Source organism: Caloenas nicobarica, chromosome Z, assembly GCF_036013445.1.
Source record: "Caloenas nicobarica isolate bCalNic1 chromosome Z, bCalNic1.hap1, whole genome shotgun sequence".
Classification (NCBI taxonomy): domain Eukaryota; kingdom Metazoa; phylum Chordata; class Aves; order Columbiformes; family Columbidae; genus Caloenas; species Caloenas nicobarica.
The window spans coordinates 37,596,988-37,624,214 of record NC_088284.1 but is presented as its reverse complement, the minus strand read 5'-3'; the positions used below and the strand labels follow the sequence as shown (position 1 = coordinate 37,624,214).

The 27,227-nt window shown below is 39.2% G+C and overlaps 1 protein-coding gene across 2 annotated transcripts; it reads right to left on the bottom strand.

Moving 5' to 3' along the window:
* Positions 1 to 3,647: 3,647 nt before the first annotated feature.
* NREP (neuronal regeneration related protein) lies at positions 3,648 to 25,075 on the bottom strand. 2 transcript variants are annotated; one of them, XM_065655481.1, is made up of 5 exons: positions 24,981 to 25,075; positions 24,829 to 24,876; positions 23,337 to 23,399; positions 9,252 to 9,329; positions 3,648 to 5,339 (listed from the first exon to the last, which is right to left on the bottom strand). In XM_065655481.1, the coding sequence occupies exons 3-5, from the start codon at positions 23,337 to 23,339 to the stop codon at positions 5,214 to 5,216; spliced, it is 207 nt and encodes a 68-aa protein (XP_065511553.1). In that variant the 5' UTR covers positions 23,340 to 23,399; positions 24,829 to 24,876; positions 24,981 to 25,075; the 3' UTR covers positions 3,648 to 5,213. The 2 variants fall into 2 exon arrangements, with proteins under 2 accessions (XP_065511553.1, XP_065511554.1); XM_065655482.1 differs by lacking the exons at positions 24,829 to 24,876; positions 24,981 to 25,075 and adding an exon at positions 23,750 to 23,768.
* Positions 25,076 to 27,227: the final 2,152 nt, after the last annotated feature.

Here is a 27,227-nt window from a genome sequence, read left to right as displayed (position 1 = left end):
GAGGATGTGTCTTGGAAGAAAGAAGTCCTTACTGCTGTGACTTCTTGAAACTTTCAGGATCTGTTCTAAGTTACATAAATTCCCCAATAAAAAAATTATCTGTCTGAACAGATTCATGGGTTTAACTTCAAACACGTGCAATATGAATTTGAAACAGTGCTGTGCAAACAGGATACTCTTTCTTTGTATAAAACATCAGCTGTTGGGTCACGTCTCTTCCTCTGGAATCAGCAGCTGGAAAATATTAGATGAGTCACAAGGAGCTGAGAGCTTTGAAAAGCAGCACACACCAAGTGACATATAGGGTGAAGTCTTTATACCCACAACTTAAAAACACCAAATTGGTGTCTTCAGAGCAGGAATAAAGTTAAGCTGCTCTGAAAGGTAATTTATGTTGCAAATTGACAAATGGGATCAAGCTAACACACTCAGGCAATATCAGAAAGGGTGAAGCAGAAATGAATGCACAAAGAGCATGAGCATCATTCCGACTTTTTTTTTAAGAAAAAAAACAACAGCACTGATTTTGCCGTTACACTGCTTCCTGAGATCATTTACCCCAGTTTACACAGCACTTTGAGCTCTGACCGTACCCTGATTGACCGATGCTAGCTCGGAGCTTTGGATGTACTTACGAAATGGTTCAGATGAACAAGTGTAGGCAGTCAGGATTGTCAGTATGCTGGTAGGTTACCTGAGGATTTCAGGTTATGTTTACATAGCAATTAAACTATAAATGCATGATGTATTTTCTTCTTTATTCTGCAACACAGCTAGACAGTATGTGAGTATCCAAATATTGGACTCATTTTTCAGGAGGAAGCAAACTACAGCAGGTCTGTTCTATTTTACCACGTTCCTCCACTTAGCCTGGGACTAGAGGTAAGGGATCTGACTGTGGTGGCCGTTGCGTGAGTGCTGCCCGGCATGTCCATGGGCAGAGGCAGTGACAGGGTCTCGAGGCCCAAGCTGGGCTAAGCAGGTGCAGCTGGGGCATCAAGGTACACCCCTGCTCCCCCCACAGCTGGCCAAGGGTCTCATCTGCTACATCTTTTCCCATGGGGGATTCCAGCCTGCCTCCTCTCCTGCAGCTCCCCGCTTCCAAAATGCGGGGAGAAAAACTGTCAACAACTGTCCTCTAAAGTCAAGTTTGCTTCCTGCACGTTTTTAACAAGGTGTTTCAGAGCTCTGCATCTGAAAAAGGAAAATATCTATCGCAAGCAGGAGTGTAACGTTCATGTTTTGTCTCTGCAAACCTTGCATCTCTTGGGCTGTAGCTCAGACAGGCACAAATTCTTCTGAGTTTCTTATTTCCCCTGAACAGCTTGCTATATTCTCTCCATGGTTTTTTTTTGTCGTTTGGGTATTTTTGTTTGGTTGGTTTTGCTTGTTTATTTTTTTAAATCGTTGTGGGTTTTTTATGTTTGTTTTGGTTTTCTCCTGGTCTTTCTCTCAACTAGAGTGTAAGTTACTCACGTTTTCTTGGCTGTAGCAGCAAAGCCCATATAAGTTCCTGTATTTCTGCCTTCACCAGAACTCAAATGAATCTTAGAAAACAGGGGTGTGAAGGACTATAAATAAAGGGGTTTGTGCCTTAGTATATAGCTCATAGCCCCCTTGGAATCAGTCTGCAGCACAAGTAAAAGGTGAGTGGGGAATGCAAATCTTGTGTCAATGGTTTTGGAAATGTATGAGGCCACACTATGTTTGCCAGGGATGTTTTTAGGAAGCCATAAAAAGGCAGAAAATCCTGATTCTAGTCTATCATTACTTCATGATAGGATCAGCTGGCTTTGAGTTACGGGTAACTCAAATAGCAGATATTTGCCAACCTGTTCTGAAAGACCTCAGAAGATGAACATCCCATAGCCGCTCCCTGTCACCCTACTCCAGCCCATTCCTATCCTTCCACCTTTGAAAGTCTTTTCCAAATTGCTAGATATCACCTCACTCTCTCTTACGACACTGAAGACTATCTTGCTCTACCCTCACAAAGAGCAGTTTGTTAGCTTCACCTCAGATTAAACCAACTCGTTTCTTTCAGTCAGTCCCTGTCAGGAACATTCTGTGCCATCATTCACACCACACTTGCTGTGTTCTTCTGGACTCTCACCACTGGGCACCCATCTTCTCTGAGCTGAGGTGCCCAAGTAGGATGTCTTATTCCAGCTGTAGCCTTGCCAATGCTGAGTAGTGCTAAACTATTACCCCACTTGGCTTGCTGGTTATACTCCAGGTTATTCCAGTATCATATTTACTTTTTTTTTTTTCCCTGACAGGAACATGATGTTGTTGAGGCAGAGCTGGACTCATTTGTGTTCTATTCAAATCTGATTTTTTTTCTTTTGTAATATGGTAGTACGGCTTTAATAGTGGAAATTTAATTGGAGTCTATTTAATCGGAGCCTGGCATTAAAGTAATATTACTTTTAAACTGCTACTGTTCTTTTGCATAGGTTTTATATGCATGCAGGCAGAATTTAGCTAACTTCCACTGAATCAACTTATAAATATTGATCTTTTTTTTAATCGACTTCCCCAGGATGTTGTTGGTGGCATAAACTGCAAAGTGTAAGAGTTTATGTTTTCTTCAATTGGTAACTAACAATACAGGTTTTTTAGTACTAGAATTAGATTGATAACACATGTTGTTCTGCCCTATTTTTCTTTTAAAATGTGGTGCTTGGTGATAACAGTAGCTAGTTCCTAATTTATTATTTTATCTGCATAACTTAAAATGCTTTGTGAACAACAGGTATCCATTATTATTCCTATTTTGCAGAATTAATCTTCTTTTTCTTGTTTGATTTGCTGAGGGATAAAGATTGATTCACCAGATCCTCCATGATACATTATTACGAGGTGTGCAGTTAGAACCAACATTTCCTGAATCAATTTACTGACCACAATGCTTTAAAAATACTCCTACTAGCCTTTCTATTGCACAAGTAATTATTTTTGAGGGATTTTAAAAGGCAGCTCATCATGCTGTACTGCATCAAGTGACTGTGAGACACATACACTGGGGTTTTTTTTCCCAATTGTTTTAATCAATTTTCCAGCTACAGAAAGCCCCCTCGCCAAACTGAGAAGCACCAACCTCCTCTGTTCCCCATCCTTGCCCTACTACCACCTCTCTAGGTCAATATATGTTCTAAAACTTACAAATGCAGATATTACGTTTTTACCAGTAGAAGTTTGTTTGTTTGTTTCTTGAAAAAAGAGGACTATGTAAACATTCTTTTAAACTATATTACATACACTAGGAAAAGAGCTTTTTAATTCAGTTTATCAGAGGTGGAAAATTAAATATATTGTATTTACCATGCATAGCTCCAGAGTTTCCTCCTGGGATTACTAAAAATGGCATCATGTGTCACATCTGACCCAGCCCTTCAGCAGTCTTGAAAGTGAAATACATGACTACCATTGTCCGGCCGCTATCATTTCCCAGATCCAGGTCTGGCATTTAGTTTATCTTAATAGCTATTGTTTAGCATACAACAAAAGGAATCACCTTTTGCTTCACCAAATATTCATGAAAAAAAAAAACCAACCAAACCTCAGAAATCACATAAAGAACAGGTGCAAACAAACAGAAAATGAGCCCTCCCCTAATTGTAATAAGGAAACAGAGACACTATGGCTATCCTTAGAGCTTGCATGTTTATTGAACAAATCCTACTAAAATAGCTAAAATACATTGGGTACTTGTAGTGCATTATTAAAGATCACATTGTTACAAAAGCCTGCATTTTCAGCAGTACACAACTGCAACTATACATAAATGCCACAACTGCTGAATATTACTTCTTGCCCTATATACAGCACAGTAGACATATCTAATCTATTGGAAAAGAAAGTCTACAAGAAAAGGGATACAGAAGGTGGGGAAAGGAAAGAAATATAGGAAGTGCAGTGCATGCATTGGTATTTAACAGTCAGAAGCTAATATAGTTCAGAACAAGGCCTGCCCTGTAAAAGGAAGAGCTAAAAGACAGTTATATAAAAAATCAAGGTGGGCTTTCAGACTGTGTCTAACACAACAACACTCCATGAGTAGATGATACTGTTTAGTTTTGTGTTTTGCGTTGTTTTGTATTGAGAGTAGTCTGGGAGCAAGAACAAAAATGTAAAGTCCACATGTTGACAGTACTGTGGAAATGTACTCTTCCCCTTTAGGACTTCTCCCAGAAATTAGCTGTGTTTTTCTTACTATATCCCCTATTTTATGCTTTTAAAGAGGGCATTACAGCTTGTCCCTTCTTTAAAAAAAGGCTTTTTTTTTTTTTTTAATAAAGGCAAAAATCAAAAGAGATTTTGAGAGGTTGGTGGAAAATTATTGCTCATTTTTCTCCATTAGGTGGATAGGAGTCAGAAAGGAGATTTTACGTAAATTACAGTTTTGTGATTGCTCCCACTATAACTGCACGTTTGTGAGTGGACCCTGATAGGGAATCAGTTCCTCACTTGTACACTATAAGTAGTTACTCACCTACAGCACTGAATAAGAAAGCCACACTGAAGACACAAGTAAACAAGTCAGTCCAGTCTAAAGAACAACATTCAGAAAAACAAAGTACCAACACCTTCTCAGAATATGGAAATAAAAAATAACTCCATCAGAGCTACCTTGCCAAGGAGCATATTTAAAGTCCAAAATAGCACCATTCATCAGTGTCTCAAATCCCGTGGCAGCATCACAATCACTTACCACAAGGAAACCATGAGTTTCATACTACTTCTATACATCAAAAGAGTACATGGATAAAATATAGAGATATACAGACAATCGATGAAAATAAACTACTAGGTTTGTTACATCTAAATGAAAAAAAGGGGGGACTCTCAGCCTCTGCAAGAAGGAGTTTGGGATGGTGGAAATGGAGAGAGCAATTTACCGGTTGTGTGTGAGCAGTGGAGTTTGAGTAGTGGAAGACATTGCTGTGGTAGAACTAGGCCTGAAGGCCCACCTGTAATGTTTGTAAACATGGATTCACAGTGTGAAATTCTGAGAGCTTTCGCTTGAGTCAGAATGTTAAAAAGTATTTTTTATGGTACACGTTTGTCCACTGTTATTCTCTAAAGCAAGGCTCAGAGTCCCATAGTTTCTTCTTACACTTGATGATTTACACAGAAACAATTCCCGATATATGACACCATGACCTCATCAAACCCATACACCATATGCAATACAAATGGAGAAATTATGATTAAAAACAGTAGAGGTAATCAATTTTGGTGAAATGGTGTCCATAGCCATTTACTGGAACCAGGCATGCCCCTCCCGCCTCACTTTCCTTCTTACGATTTATTTCCTTCGAAATGGGGAGATTTCCCTGCAGAGAGGAAAAAACCAGTATTAGCTGTGCTTTGTGAAGTCCATTCGGCGGGGTTCTCCCATTTCCTATCCTAAGGTTTCCATAGTTCCCTAGCTTTAGCTCAGAAGTAAATGCCTACTAAACATGGATGAATTGATACAATAAAGAGTAATGCCACAGAGAGCAAAGGATTGTTTAAAAACAGGTAAGACTTACAGCATCTTAGGAAAATATTTCAACTGGGGATGGACAAGTGTGCCCCAGCAGCCAAAATGCAAGGCTTGAGCCAACAACCATCCTCCCCTGCTGAACTGGGGAATTTGGACATTTGTTACACCTGGGGTGGCCCCAACCACTCCAGCAAAGTTACAGAGGAAGAAATAGAGTGACAACACTTTCTGCAGCTCACCACCAGTTGTACATCCTTACACTATTCCTCAAAATTATTTTTCTCATTCTGCCAAACCAGTGTGCCCTTCATAATGTCTGGGACAGCTCAGGTCTAAAACTGTACCTGCGGGTGCTTTGTGTGCAGTAGTTCTGGAATATGAATATGGCTGAAAATGAGCAATTACCTATTTTGCACATGTGAAGCACAGAAGACAGACACGGTGTCATGAATGCAAAATTCATGGCCACAAATTGACAGATGGCACTGAGGCGCTTTTAAAGTACAACTCAGTACTAACTTGGGTAATCAGAAAACTGATGTTAATGGTATTGTCTACCAATAAAGTTGTTTGCTTGCCATTTTAAACCCTCAAGCTGCATTTTATGGCTGCACTTGGCCTTCAACATAAAAGTACGTCTTAGTTATGAAATATCATCTTATTGTTAAGAGAACCTTTTACAGCTTGGACCTCTCATCTTTTAAACACCTTGCAGCTTAAGCAGCTAGTATACATCATTAAGTGACTTTCCTATAGTATTCATTGAAAAGAAGCACTTGAAGATCATGTAGTGTGTTACTTGTCTCTGGACAAGTAAGGAGACGGTGTGCCCTATCAGCCAGCTGTCTCCGCTAGGTTTTTGTTAACCATACTTAAACATTCACTGGCTGAAGTCTATGCCTATTCAGCAAAGTATTTAAATTTCTGATTCAGTTTAAGCCTCAGAAGGAAGCCTAAAGGCTAAGCACATGCTTGAAGTATTTTGTTGATGCTATGCCACTATGGGACCTTAAACAACAAAACACAGTGGGTTATGTGTTTAAGAGATCAGAATTGTAAATATGTTTTATTGCTTTTATTGCTTAGGACATGTTTGTCATACAAGCAGATTGCTTTTAGTTTGTTTAAGAAATCGAAGTTCTCGAAGTTCAGTTTTTCTGATCTGAGAGTTGTGAATTTTTGAATTAAGAATTAAACACCTAGCAGTCTCACAACTACCATGGAAGTGCAGTTTTCAGTGACTTTTCTTTCCTGGCTCATCAAAGACACAATTTTCGCTGGAATACCCATAACTGCTACATTTACCTGTGCTCGGAATGAAGCCATCCCATGGCTGTCCCACTGTCTTTATCAGTTTACAGGATAACTTCTGCTTTCAGGTAGATGAACTCCCCCCAGGGTTCTGCACTGCATAAAGCCAAGAGCAGTTTTCTGGCTGAACAAAGAGTAAAATCCTCTTCTAGGGGCAAATGGTGCCCTCTCCCTTCAGGGCATCAGAAATGGAGAAACTGAGCAGACTTTGAAGAGCACATAAGCAGAAGGGCTCTGCAAGCCAGAGGAAGGTTTAGAAACATGCCTTACCTTTGCCAGAGCCAAACTGGGGATTTTGCAAAAGACCATTTCAGAACAAAAAAATAACATTTACATTTTAGCGGCTGCACAAATATGTTTCCTCACAGGACTCTAGAAAATTCCATCCTCATGATAATATTTTTGCTTTTTTGTTGACTGAATTTGATACTTGTGTATCATTACAGGATATGAGAAGAAAACTAGAAACTTACACATGTGAACAGGCGCACTACACAGACCAAAGGTCTGGGCAAATTTCCAAAAGCATTGTGTTGGGCAGTTCCTTTTCAGCTGTGAAAACAATCTCATCCTGAAATTCTGCCATACAATCATAAGATAAAAAGTTCCATATGACCCTTCTAGGTCTGGAAATAGATTGTCTTTAAGAAATGTATGATTTTACATTTGTTGGTTACATGAAAACAAACAAACAAACAAGCACTTTTATGTGAAATAACAGGGTTTTTAAAATCTATTAATTTTACTTTATTCTTTCAGTAGTTCAAGCTGGTTAGCACTGAGTGTACAAAACTGTTGAGCTGAAAGTCTGAGCACTTTCTGCCATCTTCTTCAGCAATTTAGTTTTATAAGATGGATGAAAAAAATTAGATTCCAAAGACACCCAGTTTCTGTTAAGGCTGATACTCTGCTGGAATCTAGATTATGTGCAGCTAATATTCAAGTTGCTTTGAAGATCAATTGTGAAATAAAATTTAAAAAGCTAGTTCTAAAAACTGGTCCTTGATAATGTATGTCAAACAGCTTTTGAAAAATTACATAAATGGTAGAAAAAATCCATCATATTTAAAAAGCAGGAATCCAATCACTTTAATGGAAAAGAAATACAATATTTTTGACTAGTTGAGAAATATCCCTTTTGATAAACTTTTTAAATCTATATATGGCATAAAACCACGAGCATTCATAAATCAAATATAATGCAGCATTGTTACTAGCTATGCTGCAAGAGTTCACAGCTTGATCCCTGTGTTTCAGGAGCAACTCTGCTTAATGATGAATGACAACTCACTAAAAGCTGCTAGCTTAAAATTTTGAACAAAATTCATCTAGTTAACACACAGCTGATTCATAAAATTAGCAAATTCATTTAATGTAAGTATGACCATATATAGCACATTAATTGTAATCTGTCAACCTATTCAGCTGAACTTTTGAAATACTTCAAATGTTAAGAATGGTAGTACCACCATATATGTTAATTTAAAGATTGGCATGCTGGCACATGAAGCTGCAAACAGCAGACTGCAAATAGCCCAGCTCTAAATTTTACAAGTTCCTTTATAAAGAAAAAGTGTGGAAAATATAATGTTATCCAGATGGAATAGCAGAGTTTTGTTAACAAGTAGCTGGAGTCTAGATAATAATTGAAACAATCAAAACATTTTTCCATAAGCTCTCTCCTTTACTTACGTGCCTTTTTTTTTTTCACAGATTTTGAGTGAGTCATGAAAGGTAATATGGAAATAAAATATGTACATTCTGTGGTTCTGAGTAACTGTTTTATTTTCCTACTCAAATTTCATATCTAGTTTCACATTTATGAAACCAGCAATGGTAGCAGAACAAAACCTTATGAATCTTGTCTGACAAGCCACATCTTCTGCATTTATGCTGGAGTACCTCTTGTCAAACTCAGATGAAAACTGACATGCTTTGTATGCTTGTTACTCAAGACAGGTAAAGCACAAGCAGAAAACTTAACAACAGAAAAAGAAAAACAACAACACCTCCTTCCTCCTCCTGCATTATCATTGACTTTCTTATCTGCATTATTAAGACAGACTTGCCAAAATCAAGCATGTCAAGTCTGTAAAATCATACAACAGGCTTAAGAAATATGAGCTCTTGAAAATCAGTGTGTTTTCTTTTTGGTATGTAGCCAGCAAGAGTCCATGTTTTATGCAAGCTTGAAGGCTAAAAACATCATTTTAAAATGAAAGCTGAAATCCTCAGTTAACCGCCTGGCTTAAGAAGCCAAGGCTTTAAGAAAAACAGAATACCATGAGACCATGTGATGAAATCATGAGAGCTGGCTGCTCGCTTGAAGCAGTCATAAAATGAAATCACTTGAACTTACAGTGTTTGGTTTTGCTTGTTTGTTTGTTTTTTAGAAAACTTCCATCTTAGTAAACTAATTAGATGATAGAAATTATATAAGTAACTTTACCTTTGGAAATCCCCCATCCCCTTGGCTGGTTGGAAAGATTTTCTGGCTTACCCAAATCGTTAACCTTCGTTGATAAACCTGTAGTGACATAAATATATACAACTTCTTACTAACAAAGAGAGATTCATTAAATGCAATCAAATGGTGTTCATGTGACAGACCGCATCACTAAAACCAAGAGTATGTCAGCTGAGCTTGGCCAAGAGACCCAGCTGCATTTTATGCTCAGTACTTATTTTTGAGTACCCGTGACAATAAGATCTGTCCCTAGAGTATTTCAACTATATCGTTTATGGCAATCAGCATTCAATAGGCTTTTTAAAAAGAGCGTAGGATGGATTTTTTTTTTTATTTCTTGAAGAAATTATGTTTAAGAGGATATTCTTACTAATAAACTTACTGACAACATTGTGCAACCACATGGTCATTCTCTTCTGCCAGAAGTCACCAATGAAAGACCATTTAATGAAGATTATTACCTTTGTTGATGACTGCAGGAGACAAGGGCAACACACCTTTGATAATCCTTTCACAAGGAACTGTGAACTAGAACTTATTACTTTCTAAGATCATTAACACAGCTATAATTCTGAGTTAGCATCCTGTATTTTAGACATTAAAGGAATTCCAACATATTATAAAAGACATACAATAAAACAGCTGGCAGCAGGATTTAATAGTTAAGGTACTGGCCTATGACTGCTATAGGAAAATTTTACTATGGAAAATTGGTGAGATCCAAAGCCAGCCACTGACTACAGTGTGAAGCTAGAGTGAACAAAGCCAGGCTAATACACCTCAGTTACGTTGAATCTGAGCTGGAAACCTCCTGTGTTTCAGTTTCTCAAATTCAGGATGAAGATCAGAGCATTCCCTCATCTTGCTCTCATTTAACACTGAAGTAGTCAAGTACAAGTTGCACACCACACTGAAGATCTTAAATTTGTTTTTCTGCTGGATCTGCCTCCTGGGCCTTTGGAGTTTTATGAATTGAACTCTTTCTGCACAACGCCTGAATGTCAAACTGTAAATGTTTTGAGCTGAGCATTATAAATTACACCATTCAAACTTGTTTGCACTTCAGGAATCAAAACTTGCCTTGTCAAACACCTGGTGGACCAGCTTTACTCACCTGCTTACTATTGTATTTATATGGAAACCTGAGGAATGCTTTCCTTTCTGTGGAGTTGCATGTTGACTATGAGTTGCCACAACTGGACTAGATGTAGCTTGGAGAAATTATCAGAAGATTACTAAATCATCTTCCCAAAAGGTAATCCTGAACTCTACTACAAAGTAGGAAGCAGAGGAGGGAAATTTAAAACACAGATCCTGGGGCAGTGCCTGCTCTGATACACTTTGCCATGATTTTCCACAGTACAAACCACAGTGCTTTCTACCTGTTAAAGCATCAGGTTTTATTTTGTATTTTAGCTTACAGACAAGCCAGTTAAAATGTCTGAGTATGGCTGACAGAGAATAACTAATACACAGGGCAGGACACTGAATTTATCAGTTAATGCTCACATTGAATAATCGAGACGCTTGAATGAAAGATACCAAGTAACCTTTGAGCTCTCCTGTTGCTATTTATAATCACTGATTACCCATCCTGCAACTGTGCCTTGATTTTATTGTGTAGTCATATTCTTTGTGTGAAAAGTCATGGTGGGGAACAGCGATAGCAGTTCAGCTCTGTGACAAGACACGAGTGCTCACACCAGCAAAGTGTACAAAAATATGGTTTTTTCCTACAGGAGTAAGGAATAAACATCAGAATACAGTACTATTCATTATGATGAATATGAGCTTCTGTATTTTCCATGGAGTCTGAGATGTATTCAGGTTAGCCTACGGGCCTTTTCATTTCTATTAAGAAATTAATAGGAATAAAATAAGCACCTGCAATTAAATGACAAAGAAAGGATCCTCAACTTAAATTCATAAGAAATTAGAGGGACTGGAGTTTGAGGGTGGATTTTGGGAATGAAGCAGGAGGGTAAAGGTGTAAACTGCAAAAAGTATTCATAACTATGCTCCACAGTAAAAACCAAACAAACTAACAAAAACACTGAAACCCACCACTGCCACCACCCAAAAAAACATACACAATCCCCCAGCTATCTTTCACAGTAATTTTATGTGGAGAAAAAAATCAGTAATGTCCTGTTTTCTTAATATCTCTTCAAAACCAAATTCTGTGGCCAGTATTGGTAGATGATAATAATGTAGACCTACTCTACATGCAGTAGCTATTCTGCTACAACTGTACCAAAGTCCTGAATGGCCAGCCAAAAGACTGTAATTATCTGCCTTGTGAGCAATGCTGAAAGGCTGGGGAGTCGTGGTTTGGATTCTGGCTAACTGGAGGAAGATTCTGGAGTGGAAAAGAGATGCCAGTATAGAAGAGTCCACACAGGACTGACTACAATCTACTGGGAGAATAAAAGAAGAAGGAAAAAAAAAAAAAAAAAGGACGACTACAACAACTTATCATGCTACATGCTTTATAACATGCAGAAACTGCTTAGATGTTCAAACACACTGATAACAAGGGTGTTAAAAACACAGCAAGAACCTTTTTGTCAATTACATCAGCTCAAAACAACTGATAATAATGTTGCAAGTTGAGCTATAGAGAGAGAAAAATGCAAAGCAATGTTCATTACAGAGTATGACATAAGGCTTACAACATTCCAGCTGTTAGCAGAAGCAAACACTTCTAAATAAATGCTTCCATTGATACACACCATATTTTCATTTCTTAGTACTTCCTCTGTGACTATTATGCAAGTACAGGCTTGGCTTAAATAACAAAGGTATCAGGATTCAGAACAGGATTACTGAACTTTAGGATGGACTGAAAACTGAAGTTAATGCAAATCTATACAAGGCATAAGAGTCATTAGCTGACTCAAATTGATAGCCTCAGTTTTTGACAATCATTAGGAAAAAAAATGAAGTGAGTAAACTTCATCCATAAATGATCAGAGTGGATCATCCCTAAACATCTGACTAACAGCATTACGACCCTTGGAAGTCTGCCTTCCTGGCAGAGCATGTGATACACAAAAGCATTCAGTCCTGCTTTGAGAAGTCAGGGAGAAAGAAACCCACTGATCTGGGAAGTGCTGTCTGACACAGTGTTCTACAACAACAAGCAATTCTGCCTGAAACATCAGCACCAATTTGAAATAGGGATTCCTGATCTATAAAGAACATGTTTTGAACTCTTAAGCCTCTATTCTCTTGAAAATATAAAAATAATAAAAATTAAGATTAAAAATTAGAAAAAGCAAAGGTGGAGGAAAATAAATACCCAGTCTATTTACTGGCTCTTACTGCACTCAGGCTCCAGAACTACTCACTACTACTTTTTTTTTTCCAAAACCAGATGGACTGCTAGAGTACAATTTTTTTCTCCTCTGTCCAACAAACAAAAAAACTTTTGTTGTTGTTGTTGTTGTTGCAAAGGCTCTCTTTAACCAGCCTTCTTCCATTTTAAGCCATGTCCTCTTTAAGAGCAATAGTAGGGGAGCACAAACTTTTGCCCAGCTTTAAAACAGATACATAAAATAATTTCAACAGAGCTGGACTAAGTCTACTGTATCAGTCATATTAAAATGCTAAAAGTAATTTTGTGCTACCCACTCTTCATTCCTACTCACTGAAAGCATCTTTCAAACCTTCAGATACATCCATCAAGAGAAAAAAAAAAAGCCACACACAAACAGATTTAAGGCATGCTAAACTTAGTAAAATGAGCACACTCCTGTTAAGGCTTTTATAGTTAAGAAACAAGCAAGAAAACCTCCGCACTTACTTTTTATATCCCTTTTAATTTTAAAAAAAATTTATTTATTCATGTGGACTACAACTGAATTCCTGTTCATCAAGTCTCATTCAAGACTTACAGGAGTTGAATTCCACCACAGTCTGGATTCCGAAACTACAAACTTAGTGAAGACCCATGCTCTGAGTACATCAGCAACCACCTTTTGAGAACTTTCAGATAACTTTTTTTTCATATAAACCAGTTCTGGGGTGGGAAAAATTTAAAACAAAAAGGACATGATGACAAGCACCCTAGAAATTCCCAATTCCAAATAAAAGTTGGCCATCTGTAGTAATTCTGCCCTAGCCTATCTAGAAGAAAAAAAAAAGGAAAATAAAAGAGGAAAAGCTTTACTGTATGGATTAGCAGTCTAACAGCTGACACAGACGGCCACGTGCCAAGGAACAGGGGAGTAAAATGATCAAGAGAAGGGGTATGCTGTTCCCCTTCGCAGCACTCAAACTACACTTGCACAGCTGTGAGGATGGAGGGCTGTGTGTCTGCAGCAGCTAACCCAGAACAGAGAGTGGCCATCCTCCTGCTGTGCTCCCTTGGGGATGAGCCATGTAGCTGGAAAGGAGCACTGCTCGTAATTTCCGTACCAATATTTCTTTAGTTTGGGGATTTTTCACCACCATTTCTCTGTTGTGATGACACAAACCAATGGTATTAAGGCTCCTAGAGGAAAAGTTGTAGTTTATTTCCTTTGCAGCTGGTCTCGGCATCACTGAAAGTGTCTCGCACATTTTTTTTTTTTACAAATGGAGTCTTGATGCACCTTCTTTTGCAAAAAAAAAAATGATAACATAGTTGCCTGCTAAGATGAAAGAGTTATAATTTTGCAGGTTGTTGGGGTTTTTTAAAGTTTCTTAGTTACCAGCTGGTTTGAGCTGTAGCAACTTTTCCCAGCACATTCTACCAGGTGCTTCTCAATCCCTCAAATGCCTCCCACTGCAGTAAAAAGTTCTCTTTGTAACCAACAGCCTACCATCACAATCCAGATGAATAAACAGAAAATCTTACTTCACCACTGTTGGAACACCAAATAAATAATTCTGTTTTGAAAAAAAAATAATTCATTTTAAACAGAACCAGAAGGAAAGCTTGTGCTAAGATCAATGCATTTACTTCAGTGCAAGTGGTAATGTTCCCATCTGCAGTAGTTTATTTTTAACAGCATGAGGGGAACATTATGAAAGCATATAATATTAATGTCCACCATGTTCCAAACCTAGCATGCAGGATTTAATATATAAAGCAATTGTCAGGTGAATGGTTGCTGCTTCTCAAGAGTTTCATTGGGTGGCAGTCTGCTTTCAATCAGCCTTGTCTTTTGAATCTTGTGGAGAGGGCAATGACAGGGCTACATCAAGAGTGCTCATCATTACTCCTTATTTCAGAGTCAGTGAAGTTTTGATTAACCTTTGTTTTATTGGGGAAGCTGTACTCATGATCAAATGGGATGCTGCTGTTGTGATAAGCTGATTGAAACAGGCTCAGTGAGAAAGCTTTGCCTATTGAAACATCAGAAACCGCAACTTGCCCAAGTTAAAATGCAACTTAATTACATTACCTTAATGATTTAAAAGTAGTGTGAACATGTGGTTTAGCACGTGTGAGGCCTGCCAGTTTTCTGAACTTGATCACTTTTGTGTGTGTGTGTAGCTCTGCATCACAAGTGTGAGCCTCTGGTTAAGGTACAGAGACAGCTATCACCAATAAACTGTCTTCACATTTTCAGTATACTGTCAGGGCAGTGCGTTTTTCTCTCAGTGCCATGAACACTGAAAAATCAGTGGGGGGAAGAAATCACTTACAATCATTAAACTTGGTTAATTTCACACAGCAGATAAGGTAGATAAACAGTTTAAGAGAACTGATGAAGAATTACACAATCATTCTCCTGGCTGGGATTGCTCCAAGTGGCCCACCTTTTTGGCAAGACTTTGCCTGCCATTACAGGAAGAATTAATACATGGCAGTACATCAGCAGAACATGGCAGGACAACTGCACATCTGAACTTGCCTTTGACTTGTGTACATCAGCATCCTTTGATGGCTCTGCCTTTTCATGGGGAAGATATTACTGCTGCTTTTTATTCCTTCCCATCTGATGACTCAAACTCACAACCACATAACAGATGAAAAAGCCTAAATGAGACAAGTATGCTCTTCCTTGCATCCCCCTCTCCATGCTGCACATGAATTGGCAAGTTTATTCATTAGAGGTTTTTTGCAGTCCTCGTGCATCACTTCTTCAATTTCTGTCAATTTCACAGAAGTCTGCTGCTTTCCTACACAACATAAGAAAGTGACCTTGGAAGTAGTTTTTCTAGATTTTAAGTACAAAACTTCTCATATAAGCCCATCTTCATTCATTTTTTCTTTCATAGTTCTTAAAGCTTCTGTTATCCAGTTTAAAATTAAGTGTCTGCTCCTATGTAGTCTCCTATTTTGTCTCATCTGTATCAGCCTCTTGGAAGAATTCACTCCTGTCCTAACCCAAACTATATAGGTTGTATCTTTTATATATGTACTTACAGAAACCCATGACATATATAAGAAAATTTTCTGAGTGACTCCACAAAATTTGCTAAAACACGCTTTTAAGACTAATGGGCTCTACTGCTGCAGAGAGCCTTGCTGCAGGAAAGGATGCTGCTAGACACTAAGCACTGGGAGCACGCCCTTTTAACCAAGAGGCCTGTTACGTGACTACTGGCCTCCAAAACTGTGTGAGTATGGTGTTGAGGAGGGTGAAAACACAAGCTATTATAGCTTGAGTATAGTCAGCACACTTCTGCCAAATTCTTTAGCTGGCCTGCACCCTCAACAGAAACTTTAGCTGTATTCTGCCATACATCATTGAATGAGGCTAGCTATAGACAACACCCTTTTTCCCTGGAGAAGAATCCTCCCCACACCGAGTGTAATGCAAATTTTAGGCACAGAGATCAATTTGCACTTTTCTGCACTAGTCAGGATGAATCTAGCTTGTGTGCTGCAAGTGCTCTCATGCTGCTTTTTTACTTCATTAATATGCAAAAACCATCGAAAACTTTGTTAATATTTACTATGTATATGAAGAGTAAGAGAAAAAAATCAAGTGGTACATCATGAATGCTGTCATAAATGCTCATCTAATTTCTGACTGAATTCATGAATTTAACAAAGATACTCATTACCAGACTATCACACTCCTTGAAAGGAAAAGAAATGCAATTATTCCCAAACAATAAGAAGAAACAAATGTACATTATACAGAAAGTTTCATTAACCGATGAAATGGCTGTGAACTATTCCACCAGTAAATTTCTGTGCGTGGACTCTGAAAACGTAAAACATTACTCCAGAAAACCAAACTCAAAATCCAGTGCAATCCAGCACCTTTTTCACTTCATTTTGTTTGCCTCTGTACTACAATGATAGCTTTTGCTATTTTACTTAATATGCACACACAAAAAACCAACAGTTAACAAGCCAGACAATTAAAATATTATTCGAGTTTTCAGTCAATTACACGAGTTTGTGATTTGCTCAAGTGCAATAAGGTAATAAAAGGTTTAATCAGTAACCATTTGTATCTACATCTAATGGTTACTGGAGAACAAGACCAGAAACAAGCCCCGAGTTACAAAGTCAGGTGAACACAGCATGGCAGCAAAATTCAGGACCAAAGGCTGCACAGGTAAGTTCTTCAGTAGTTCCACATGCAACACTGCCAAATTATGGGAGCAACAGAGGAGGAAGAGAAGTAGCATGGTCACGGCCTGACCAAAAAGTCCATTGAGCCTCGTCTGCTTGCTTGAGTTTTGTTTTTAAGGGAAAGACCAGCAAGAACAGTGGCCCGTAGGGCAATACTGAAGAAAGAATAAGACCAGAGACAGCCCAGAATAATGCTTCTCCTGCATGCTCTCCCAATTCCCTCCTTCCAATTTTGGGGTACAAAAAAAGTATAGCCTAAGCTGAATCCCAAAACATGTTTTGTTTTTTAATTTCCTATAAATTTTCTAAATTAATGGCTTGAATACTGTAACTTACAGAAGACTTAATACACTGCTTTGGACAAAAACTGTTTTGTTTTTTTGTTTAATTTTCTTTAAACTTCTCACACATACCAGAAAAATGAACAGAAATCCAACAAGTGATGTTGTTCTCCAAGTGTTGGCAAGCTCTCTGCCCCTGCTGACTGCTTTCCTGCAGAGCCCAGCCATGAAAGCCTTTTCCCTCATGAGATACCAATCTTTTGTCCAACCAGCATATTTCAGGCAAGTATTAAAAGCCCCAGTAATCTCTTGGAAATAGGAGACAGAACCACATTGTACAGTCAGTACTTACCTCACTAAAAGAGATGTAACGATCACAGCCAATGATATCATAACAGGTGCTCCAAAGCATTATGGTATGTTTACCCGGAGTCACCATATTACCAGCTTCTAGTATCATTTAACGTAGCTTAACTTCTACTCCAAATACAAAAACTCAAACTACCATGTATGTTCTGTATGCTGAAACTAATAAAATATCCATGGGTTCTGGAACTCCTCTAATGAGGAGACACACAGGAAAATAACTTTCCTGCCAAGTACTGTTTCTGGGATTTGTATATGCTGTCTTATATAATTCATTAGCTGAAAAATTAAGGGTAAGGACATTTACCAATATTTCCACAGGATTTTCTTCTGACAGCAGGAACAGAGTTATTTAAATTCATACTCTTTCATGATGGAGATCTATCACAGATATAGTCATGTAAAAACAAAGAAGGAAGATATGTTCCCCTTTAGCTTGAGTAGCTCTATGATGCCAAGGCGTGCCTTCTAAACATCAGTGCTGCAAGAATTCAAGAGTCTTTTCTTAAAAAGTACATATTAAGCCAAGCATTATAGCACCTTCACTAAGAACACCCAAATTTCTTTTAACTTTTTTCAACTTATTCTTACACAGGTATGCTACGCTATTAGACAGACAATAAGGCTAGTATTAAAAAAAATAATCTAGAAACATTTCTTCCTGCAGGATGAGAAAACACTACCAGTTTTGAGGGTGGTTTTTAATTTTTTTAAATGCAGTATTTACAGAAGGAAACATCAGGAATCCTCCCAGGAACATTTACATAGGGATTCATTCAGTAGTGCTACCGTTAATTTGCCAGACCAGCAGTCTAAATAGAATTTCATGTAACACTCGAACAATGATTCATAGTATGATTCTACATTAAACATTTGAAAAGAACATTTTTGCACCTTTCCAGATTGTACCCTCAACCAATATGGTTTAATGAGGTGAATAAAAATTTGAAATAAAAACAAAATACAAATATTTAAAAATATTTTTATTAAAATATCCTGTCCTAGTCAATGATACTAATTGAATTATGTTTATGAAGTTGTTCTAGGGGTATTAAATGTAGTCCCTCTCTTTAGCCCTGCACACAATGATCAGGTGTGGGGCAGCAAAAAAAGAGCAAAGATTGTTGGTGAAGGTTTTAGACCCAGCGACTTAAAAATCAATGTTATGACTGTAGTATTATAAGACGCATATTAATTCTTAGTTTTGATTTTCCAAGATTTCAGGCTTTGTGCAAAAAAGTTCAGTAGAGGTTTGTCCTGGACAAAGTAGTATGTAAACCTCCAACTCCATGTGTCAACACAGTTCTGTTCAGCTGAAGTATGCTGTTACATAATCACATAATTTCAACACCCAGAGCATGCATGTTTTGTGACTGGATAAAACGTATATAAGCAGAGCTTTTGTTTTTTAATGCGCATATTATATGCGCATACATATATATGCGCATATAATATGCACAGTATCTATAGCTTTGGACAAAAATTACTTTTTTTAAAACCCCATTTTAAATTTTTCTGGCCACAATCAAGTAAAGGTGTTTTCTTCTGCACAGTTGACCAGCTGACTTGGCAGAAGTATTGCAAAAAGTGGGTTTGTGTTTCTGCTTACTTATTTTGTAAGATGGAAAGCCTTTAATTCTCCCTAAATTTTCAGGAACCATGTAGTATTGAGCAAACTGCATCCAATGTCTTCTTCATGCACAATACATAAACATAATAAAAAAGCACAACATACACATTCAGGTGGCCAAAACTGCTTAGCTTTCATCCCTCTTAATTACTGCTCTTGATCAAATTCTGCCCATGGCTACCCAGGAAAAGAAGAGGATCTGATATAGTCCTATACAGCCCTGAACTACCATGAAGGAAATTCAAGTTCCAGACTTGGTAATAATCAACTAAGATGCATGAGCCTTCTCATGCCAGATCAGGAGCTGCATTCATCCAGTGTGTATCCAGCATTAGGCTGGACATGATGTATCATCCTAGTAGCTTTATTTTTATTCCTCAGAGCATATAAAAGGTTCAAAATAAAGCCTGCGTTTGCCAGACCAATCCCAGGCTCCATTCTCAACAGATAATCCCGAAGTTATGAACAGTCGTTCCAACTAAGTTGAAATCATTTTATAGACACAGAAAATTACAGAATGTGTAAAGATACCAGCATATAGCTCACTGGAAAAAGGTCTGTAATGGCTAAACTGGGATGAAATCTTAAATATAAGCTTTGCCTCATAAATACCTTTACCTAACTTAAATGATATTACACATTTCCCTATGAACTGCGAAAAGAAAAAACGGGATGATTTTTTCTCTCTTCAACAAAATGCAGGTAGTCATTTCTTTCTCTCTGACTTAATGAGAAAAGCTTCTCCTCCAACAGTTTTCTGAAAGGCCATAATCTCATTTTTCTCTTTTTTCCCTCACACTATAAAATGCAGAAAATGCAAATAATAGAAAAACCTCAAATCTGATCCAGTTCAGGCAAGGATATGCTACAGGATGTGTTCAGCCCAAATGACCTCCTTCCAAGGCCTTTTTGTATTGAGATGACACAGCTATACTGTACAACACCTATGCTAGAGATTCCATACCACTAGTGCTTAAGAAGAAAGCCATCTAATCACAGTAAGACAGAAATAAATTAATGAGATGCTCTAGAATATATTTTGTTTATTTTCAGGTAGGTCAAAATAAAATTTTTAAGGATGTATCTATTTACTGATACTTTTTACTTTTATATTAGTTTAAATTCCTTAGGACCTGCACTGAAAACTCTTCAGAACTGAAGTCCAGAAATGAACTGCGAGATGAGCAGGGGAAAAGGACACACTTGAGTGCTTCAGAAGCAAAGAGATCACTTTGTCAAGTCTCTAAAACGCCTGTTTGATCTCTTTTTTTAAAAACAAAATTTACCATTAAAAAAGCCTTTCCTGGTTTTGCTAAAAGTCTTTGAGGTCACTGAAAACTGGAATTAAGACTTCCTTACTCTTACTCTTCTGACAAGATCCTTTGTTTCAATGACTGGATCACATAGGCCAAAAAAATTTTTAAAAAATTTTTTTTTTGGTAGTTAGCACCTTTTTTTTTTTTCCTTAATTTTTCCTAAAATACAGTACTTTCCATGAAGGTGGTATAAAGAAGTTCAAGATCTTCAAATAAAAATAGCAATTTAAACCACCTCAGGACTTCATGCATTGCAAACAAATATAAAAGGCTCTTTCTTCCTTTAGAGGGTCACTTAAGGAAATATACACAAGTAAGGACAGATCCTCAAATGGCAGCTGTTCTTGTATAAGATGACTCAAAATGTCCATGAGTTAAAGTTGTAAGAAGAATAGAAAGTACGCTCTTCTGATTTTCTATTTATTTGAAATTATTGATGATGTTATTATTACACAGCTCCAAGAACGATTAATTAACCAGGTTAGAGGAAATTATAATTCCAAGTCTAGGAAAAAGAAAAGTAATATTGAAAACTAAGCTGCTAAGTTATTTGCTTTTACTTGTAAGCAGTTTAAGAAACATTTTATGGAATAAGAACATTGAGAAACTAAGAAGGCAAGTGGTGAAGTTAAACCAAGAATTCATTTGTTCTCACTCAACAAGTTTATTCTCGTCACTCTTAATTTTACTGTAGCTTAGCTAAATAATTAATGAACTTTCAGTTTAGCAAAGGAATAAGCAGGTCATTTTTCCCCACTTTTCAAGGTTTAGTTCAGCCTAGTGAAATGCATCAGCTAAATTTTCACTGACCAATGAGAGGAGAATAGAGCCTTGGCATATGCTATTACATCAAAAACAAAGTAAGCACTTACACAATCATGTGTTTCAGTGTAGAAAGTGTTGAGATGCAAAGAAGACTTTTTTTCCTGCAAATTAGAATGGCTAAGGAGACACTTGCAATAAATAGAAATATGCCAATGAAAAGTACATCCACTACTGCAAGGAAAGTGTGTCAGTGGTCTGTCTTAAAATTACATTTGGTGTTACTGTGCCAAAAGAGGAAAGGGAAAAAAAGGGTGGTGGTAGAGGAAGAGATTCTGTCAAGTATAACATCTTAGTAAACCTTGCAAGTTGGGGCAAAACCTAGTCTTTCTTATATTGAAATTCTGATCAACAATCACAAAATCAGAATTGGGCCTTTTAATAACAACAAAAATGCAAAAACAGCCAAATTATATTTTTATTTATGTTACAATGCAAAACAAACAATAGGACTACACAGGTGGGTTACTGCATTTTATTTTATGCATTTGGATAGCTGTAAGTTGTATTTTATGTTCTGGTCCAGAGACTGGCTTTACAAAACTGGTTTCATTGACTACTACAGGAACCTTGCTAGATTTATAGAACCATCTGCTGGTAAAAATCAGTGGCTATTTTATGCCCAACTAAACTTAAAATAATCTTTTGTTCCATAGATAGGCACATATTGCACATAACAGCCTGTATACCATCCAAAAATGTGGGCTGATTGTCACCTTGGTGTTGGTAGGAAAACAGTTGCCTTATCCAATATTCCAAAGTTCTGTGAACAAAATGTATTTTAACATGATTTCTATTCACAGTTTAAGTGAATCATTCCTCTTTTAATTCCCCACCCCCAACTATTCATTTATACACAGATGAGCAAGGCACTTTGATGAAAGTAGGTTCCAGAATAGACTAAAACTCCAGAATTTGCAGGTTTATTTTTGCAGCTAGGAATAATATAAAACAAAGAGCCAAGAAGAAATAAAGCCTTTATAATAGATTTTATATTTGCTTATTTTAAACATCCTTTGATCATCCCTCCTCCCACAAATCAAAAAAAACCCAAAGAACCAGACAAGAATAATATAGTTAATGCAATTAATTTAACGCAATCTTAATATGTTCCTGAGAACTTCACACTTTGGAAAATATTCTGTTCAAATGTACACCCTATGCAATGCTACTTCAGACAAGCAATTGCCTCATACACATTAACAGATTTTGACCATGATACTATCATGTAGCACCCAAAATATATCACATTTATGTCAGGACATGTATTCAGACATGTTTCAAGGATAGCTGCATCTTCAATCAAGAATGCTATATGACTACACAGCATCTAAACTAATTCTGCCTGCCTTATGTATTTTTTCTCTTAAAAACAATTTTCTTTGTCCTGCTGATTCTGAAAGTCCTTCTCAGAGAATACCACATTTAGATGATATTTAGATTTATAAAGTTTCATCTTTAAAATTAGGTATTTGTTAGCAGTGGTATCTCAGAATATAACAAATGGGCTTAAATCAGTAAATATATAAACATATCACTGAAGGAAATGGATCATTGTTCAATATTTTTCATTAATTATATTTCAGCTAAGTGTCTGTAAGTTCAGTTGGGCTGAGGCCTAGACATTTTTTTCTGGAACAGATTTGTACCACAAAGAAAAGCTAACCTGAAAAAATTACCAAATAACAAGAAAATTTACCTTGCGTCTTACGAACTTCCCTGACAGATTTAACATTAAATCTGCTTCACTTTGAAGTGCAATGACCTATTTCTTCTTTTTAGGAGGAAGGTGGTGGTGCTGAAATTATTGAATATTGTTTTGTCTGCATGTATTCCTACATGTGTTATGATGTGTATTTTTCATAGTAACCTAAACACTTCTTGTTTCAATTAAATAAGCCTTACTGCACAAAGAGGGATTTCACATTTTTATTTTAAAAAACAGGCAAGAAAATCAAAGATCAAACATACGAAGGTTTTCAGAGTACATCCGTCATTGTATGTCAGATCCCCATAGCCTCAAAAAGTATGTCTTACAAAGGTCATAGTTATAAATAAACATTGGGGATAGGGAAAGAAGGTTTATTTTTATTTTTGTAAAAATTCTTTGCTAAAGCAACTAATTCTTACCATTTTTAGATTCTGTTAAGTCTTGGGATTGCAGTTTCTCTGAAGTAACACAAGGAGAACAATCTGAAAACAATTTAAAAAAATAAAAAATGAAAAAAAAAGTAATTCCAACTGTCACAATATTTAATAGGTATTTTTTGCCAGCATAACCGTGGGTGAACCAAGTATAAGCTTCAGTGGTTAAGATTAAAGTCATGCGAATTATTCTAACCACACCTATGCTTATCTATCATGCATCTCTGCACTTCAGTGGTCTGTAGGCTTAAATATAGGACAAAGGAATCCCCGTTACCTGGATTTGCAGAACCCTATGCTATTCTTAGTACTTGGTATATCTCTGAAGAGCACTATACCTAATTTTAACACACCTAAAAATCAATGAATAGGACAAAACCCCATCACCCTATGCTTACTGGAAAGGTGGTCCGTTGTTCTCAGACATACTACGAAGTGTGTTCTTTTGCAATCAAGAAACAAGTATAAGTGTCAGGCTTTCACAATGTAATGGCCCACAGAGTAGGTATTTTTGGAAATGGCACTGCATTACATAACCTCCAGATTTCTCTCTCTCTGTTCCACACACCCTCCTATTTTAAATGGAGAGAGAAAAAAAGAGAGTAAGTCCTACCTCATTTAATGGTACCTTAAATTACCACTCTCTTAATTGACTGAATTTGTAGCATAGCTCCTTTATCAGTTTTCATCTATTGAGAAAAACTAAAATTCTCTTCTATTGATTATATATTTCTTACCTATAGTGTGTATGTATGAAATGTAATTAGGTATGAGTCATGTTTACACACAAACACACACATACATATTGAATTTAAAACTGCAAACTCATATATCTATAAATGTACACAGAAATGTTTGAAAGAAAGCACATAACTACATGCGCACGAAAATATATTTGGCTTTGTTTTGCTTCGTTTTTTTCTCAAAAGAGCAACCCAAAATTTAACTGCTGCACATGCAAAAAGGCAGAAGGCTGTTGCAAGAATGACTGCTTTCTAAAAATAAACCCTAGCAGCCTGAGAGGAATCCAGTGTCAGGGCGGAGAAGAGGGAGATTCGTTTTACAAGGGAGAAGAAAAGAGAGGAAAAACCAATCCTAGAGCCTTGCATGCATGCTAAAAAAGCTAAATGCATTAGGTTCAAAATGCATTTTGGTGTTTGTGGAGTGCAAAAGAAAAAAAAAAAGAAAATAAACAGTTTTAGTAAACCACTTCTCATCTCCCCTTGCATGTGTGCAGAAAAATCCCCAGCCTAGAAATTCAGCCGTAAAGCATAAAGACAAAGAGTTAAATACATATACTGCACGTTTTCTCATCTTCTTTAAGAAAGCCTGTTTGGAAATGTGCACCGAGAGGGGGAAAGGCAAGCTGCAGCAAAGTCCAGCTAAGGACAAAAGAAAATGAAAAGAAACAAAGAGAGAGAGAGAGGATTAATTAAAAAAAAATAAAATTCTGTGGATTGGAATTGCATATACTTACAGACAAAAGCCCCCGCTCCCTGCTCACTTTCTGTCCTTTCTACATGATCTGAAACACAAATGTGGATTTAAAAAGGGCAGCATGCTACAGAAGGGAATTTATAGTTGGGGGAGTGGAGAGAGGGTAGGGGGTGTGGGGAAGAATGACTGCACCTCTTCCAAAGTGCAGCCTTGGAGAAAAAAGAAAAAGGGGTGGGGGTGGCTAGGGGAAAGTCTCTCTCCCTCTCTCTCAGGCTGGATTTTGGTTGCCAGTGCTGGTTGTATGGAACAATGAGCTAATTCTGATGGTAGCTGGCTGGCTGCCAGCTCTCCCCCCACCCCTCCCGTCCCCTCCCTACACATACACACTCCCCCTTGCCTGCCTGCCCGCTCCCGCCCGCCTGCCCGCTCCCGCCCGCCTCCCCCCGCCCGCTGCTGCAGCGCCAGACTGCTTAGTCTGCAATAATCCGCAGCCGCGCGTCCCCGCGCTGTCTGGGAGCCAGGGCAGCGTCCGCCCCGCCGCCGGCCGCGCTCCGCCGGGCAGTGCTAGCGGCGGGGGGGCGGTGGCGGCGGCCCGCGAGCTGCGGGGCCGCCCCCGCCGACGCCTGCGGCGCTGGGGGGGAACGGCGGGGCGGGGAGCCGTTAACCATCAGCCGTTAGCCGTTGGCGAGCAGCCGTTGGTGTCCCTGCGCCGCCCCGCACGCGCGGGGCCCGGCGCGGCCCTCCCCCCCCGCAGCAGCGCGGCGCGGGCCTGGGCGGCGGCCAGGCGCGGAGCGGGGCCAAGGGCCTGCACAGCGGCGGCGCCCGGCCAGCGGCGCGGAGGGGCGGGGGAGGGAGCAGCCACATACTGTAATAATAACCCTGCAGCGGCGCAAAGGGCATCTGAGGAGAAGGGGAGGGAGACGAAGGCAGCCGCCCGCCCGCCGCTGCGCCTGTCTGGGAGGGAAGAAAACGGTGGGCGGGGAGGAGGGGGCGCCGCGGCGGCCACTGGCCCCCGGCGGGACGGGCAGGCGTGGAGCGAGCAGACCCCGGCTCGCTCTGCCGGCGACCTCCTCGCCCGCCGGGAGGGCGGCGGGTCGCCGCCCCAACTGGGGAAGCGCGGTCCTCCGAGCGCTGCGGAGCGCAGCGGAGCCCGGGAGAGAGCGCGGGGCGGCCCGCCGCCGGGCTGAGGTGCGGGACCCGCGGGGTAGAGCGAGCGGAGGGCGAGCGGGGGCCGCGGCCCCGCAGGTGCAGCCGGGCCCCGCAGCAGGGCCGGCGCTGCCGCCGCCTGTGGGGCGTGAGGCGGTGACAGTGCGTGGAGGGGGTACGGGCGCGTCCCGCAGTGCAAGGCACACACAGGCGTTGCAAGGGCACCCGCACGGCCGGCCGGGACACGGCACAGCGGCGGCCGCCGAGGGTGTGTGCAGGGCCAGGTACAGTCTGCCCGGGGGGGTGCCACGAGTTTTGCAGGAGCCGTGTCCGTTCGTACGTTATCAGTTCTGAGCGTAGGGGCACGGGACGAGGGACAGAAAGAGCGAAGTGAAGTGCAGTGTCACGACACAGACGACTACATGAAGGCTCCAGAGGAAATGGAGCAATGTAGACAGAGCACATTGATGAAAAGTGACAGAGACGGCATGGTGCTGCACAGTGTCTCTCCCTAAAATGCTATTCGGGGATGTATGGCCAAAAAATAGAGAAACAAGTGGTAAGAAGATTCTGTGTTACCCTGCAGTATGTGTAGTTACCTTTCTCAAGGTTAAAACGTCTGAGGCAAAGGTGGTTAAAATGGTGTGAAATATACATGCTGCAGGCTAATAGACTATTAAGTCTTCTCTAGTAGGTCTAGGCTTTGAGCAACTAAACTTGTTTTTCAAATGCACTTTTATTTTAACTCCCATGAAACTCCTTTTTATTTTTTTTGGTCCACACAGAATTTCTGTTTGTTGAGTGGAATCAGCTTGCAATCATGTCTCTGCACCTTCCTGACCAGCTACTGCATCTTGGAATGCTTTGCAAGCCTGTCAGTCTAAGGAAAATTTGGCAGCTGGAAGGGAGAAATGTGAGGTGTAAGCAGCCCCTGATATTTAAACCCCTGGTAATCTATGATAGTAATTCTAACTTTAGCACACTAGGATCAGATCTTCAGCCTCAGAAATACATAGCTACTACTGCTGGTGTCCTCATGCCTGCCTCCTCCACAGGTTGTCACTGATCAACTGTTAGGTCTGAAGCACATTAGAGGTTGTATATTTGAACTTTACCTTGAGATACTGAAGGAGCACTATTCTCACCTTTTACTGGATAACTAGTACTAGCCCAGTGCAAGTAGTAGCCCTTTAGAGCACACACTCTGGTGAGAGCAATGGCTTCCCTTTGGCTTAGGTGCATCTTCTGAGCTGGGGAGTATGTGTCCTAGCTGGTGAAGTGTCAGAGATTCAG

Coding starts and splice junctions, on each gene's coding strand:
- NREP (XM_065655481.1), bottom strand. Junction 5,340..9,251: donor GGGATGGGGGATTTCCAAAG/GTAAAGTTACTT, acceptor TCCTCTCTGCAG/GGAAATCTCCCCATTTCGAA.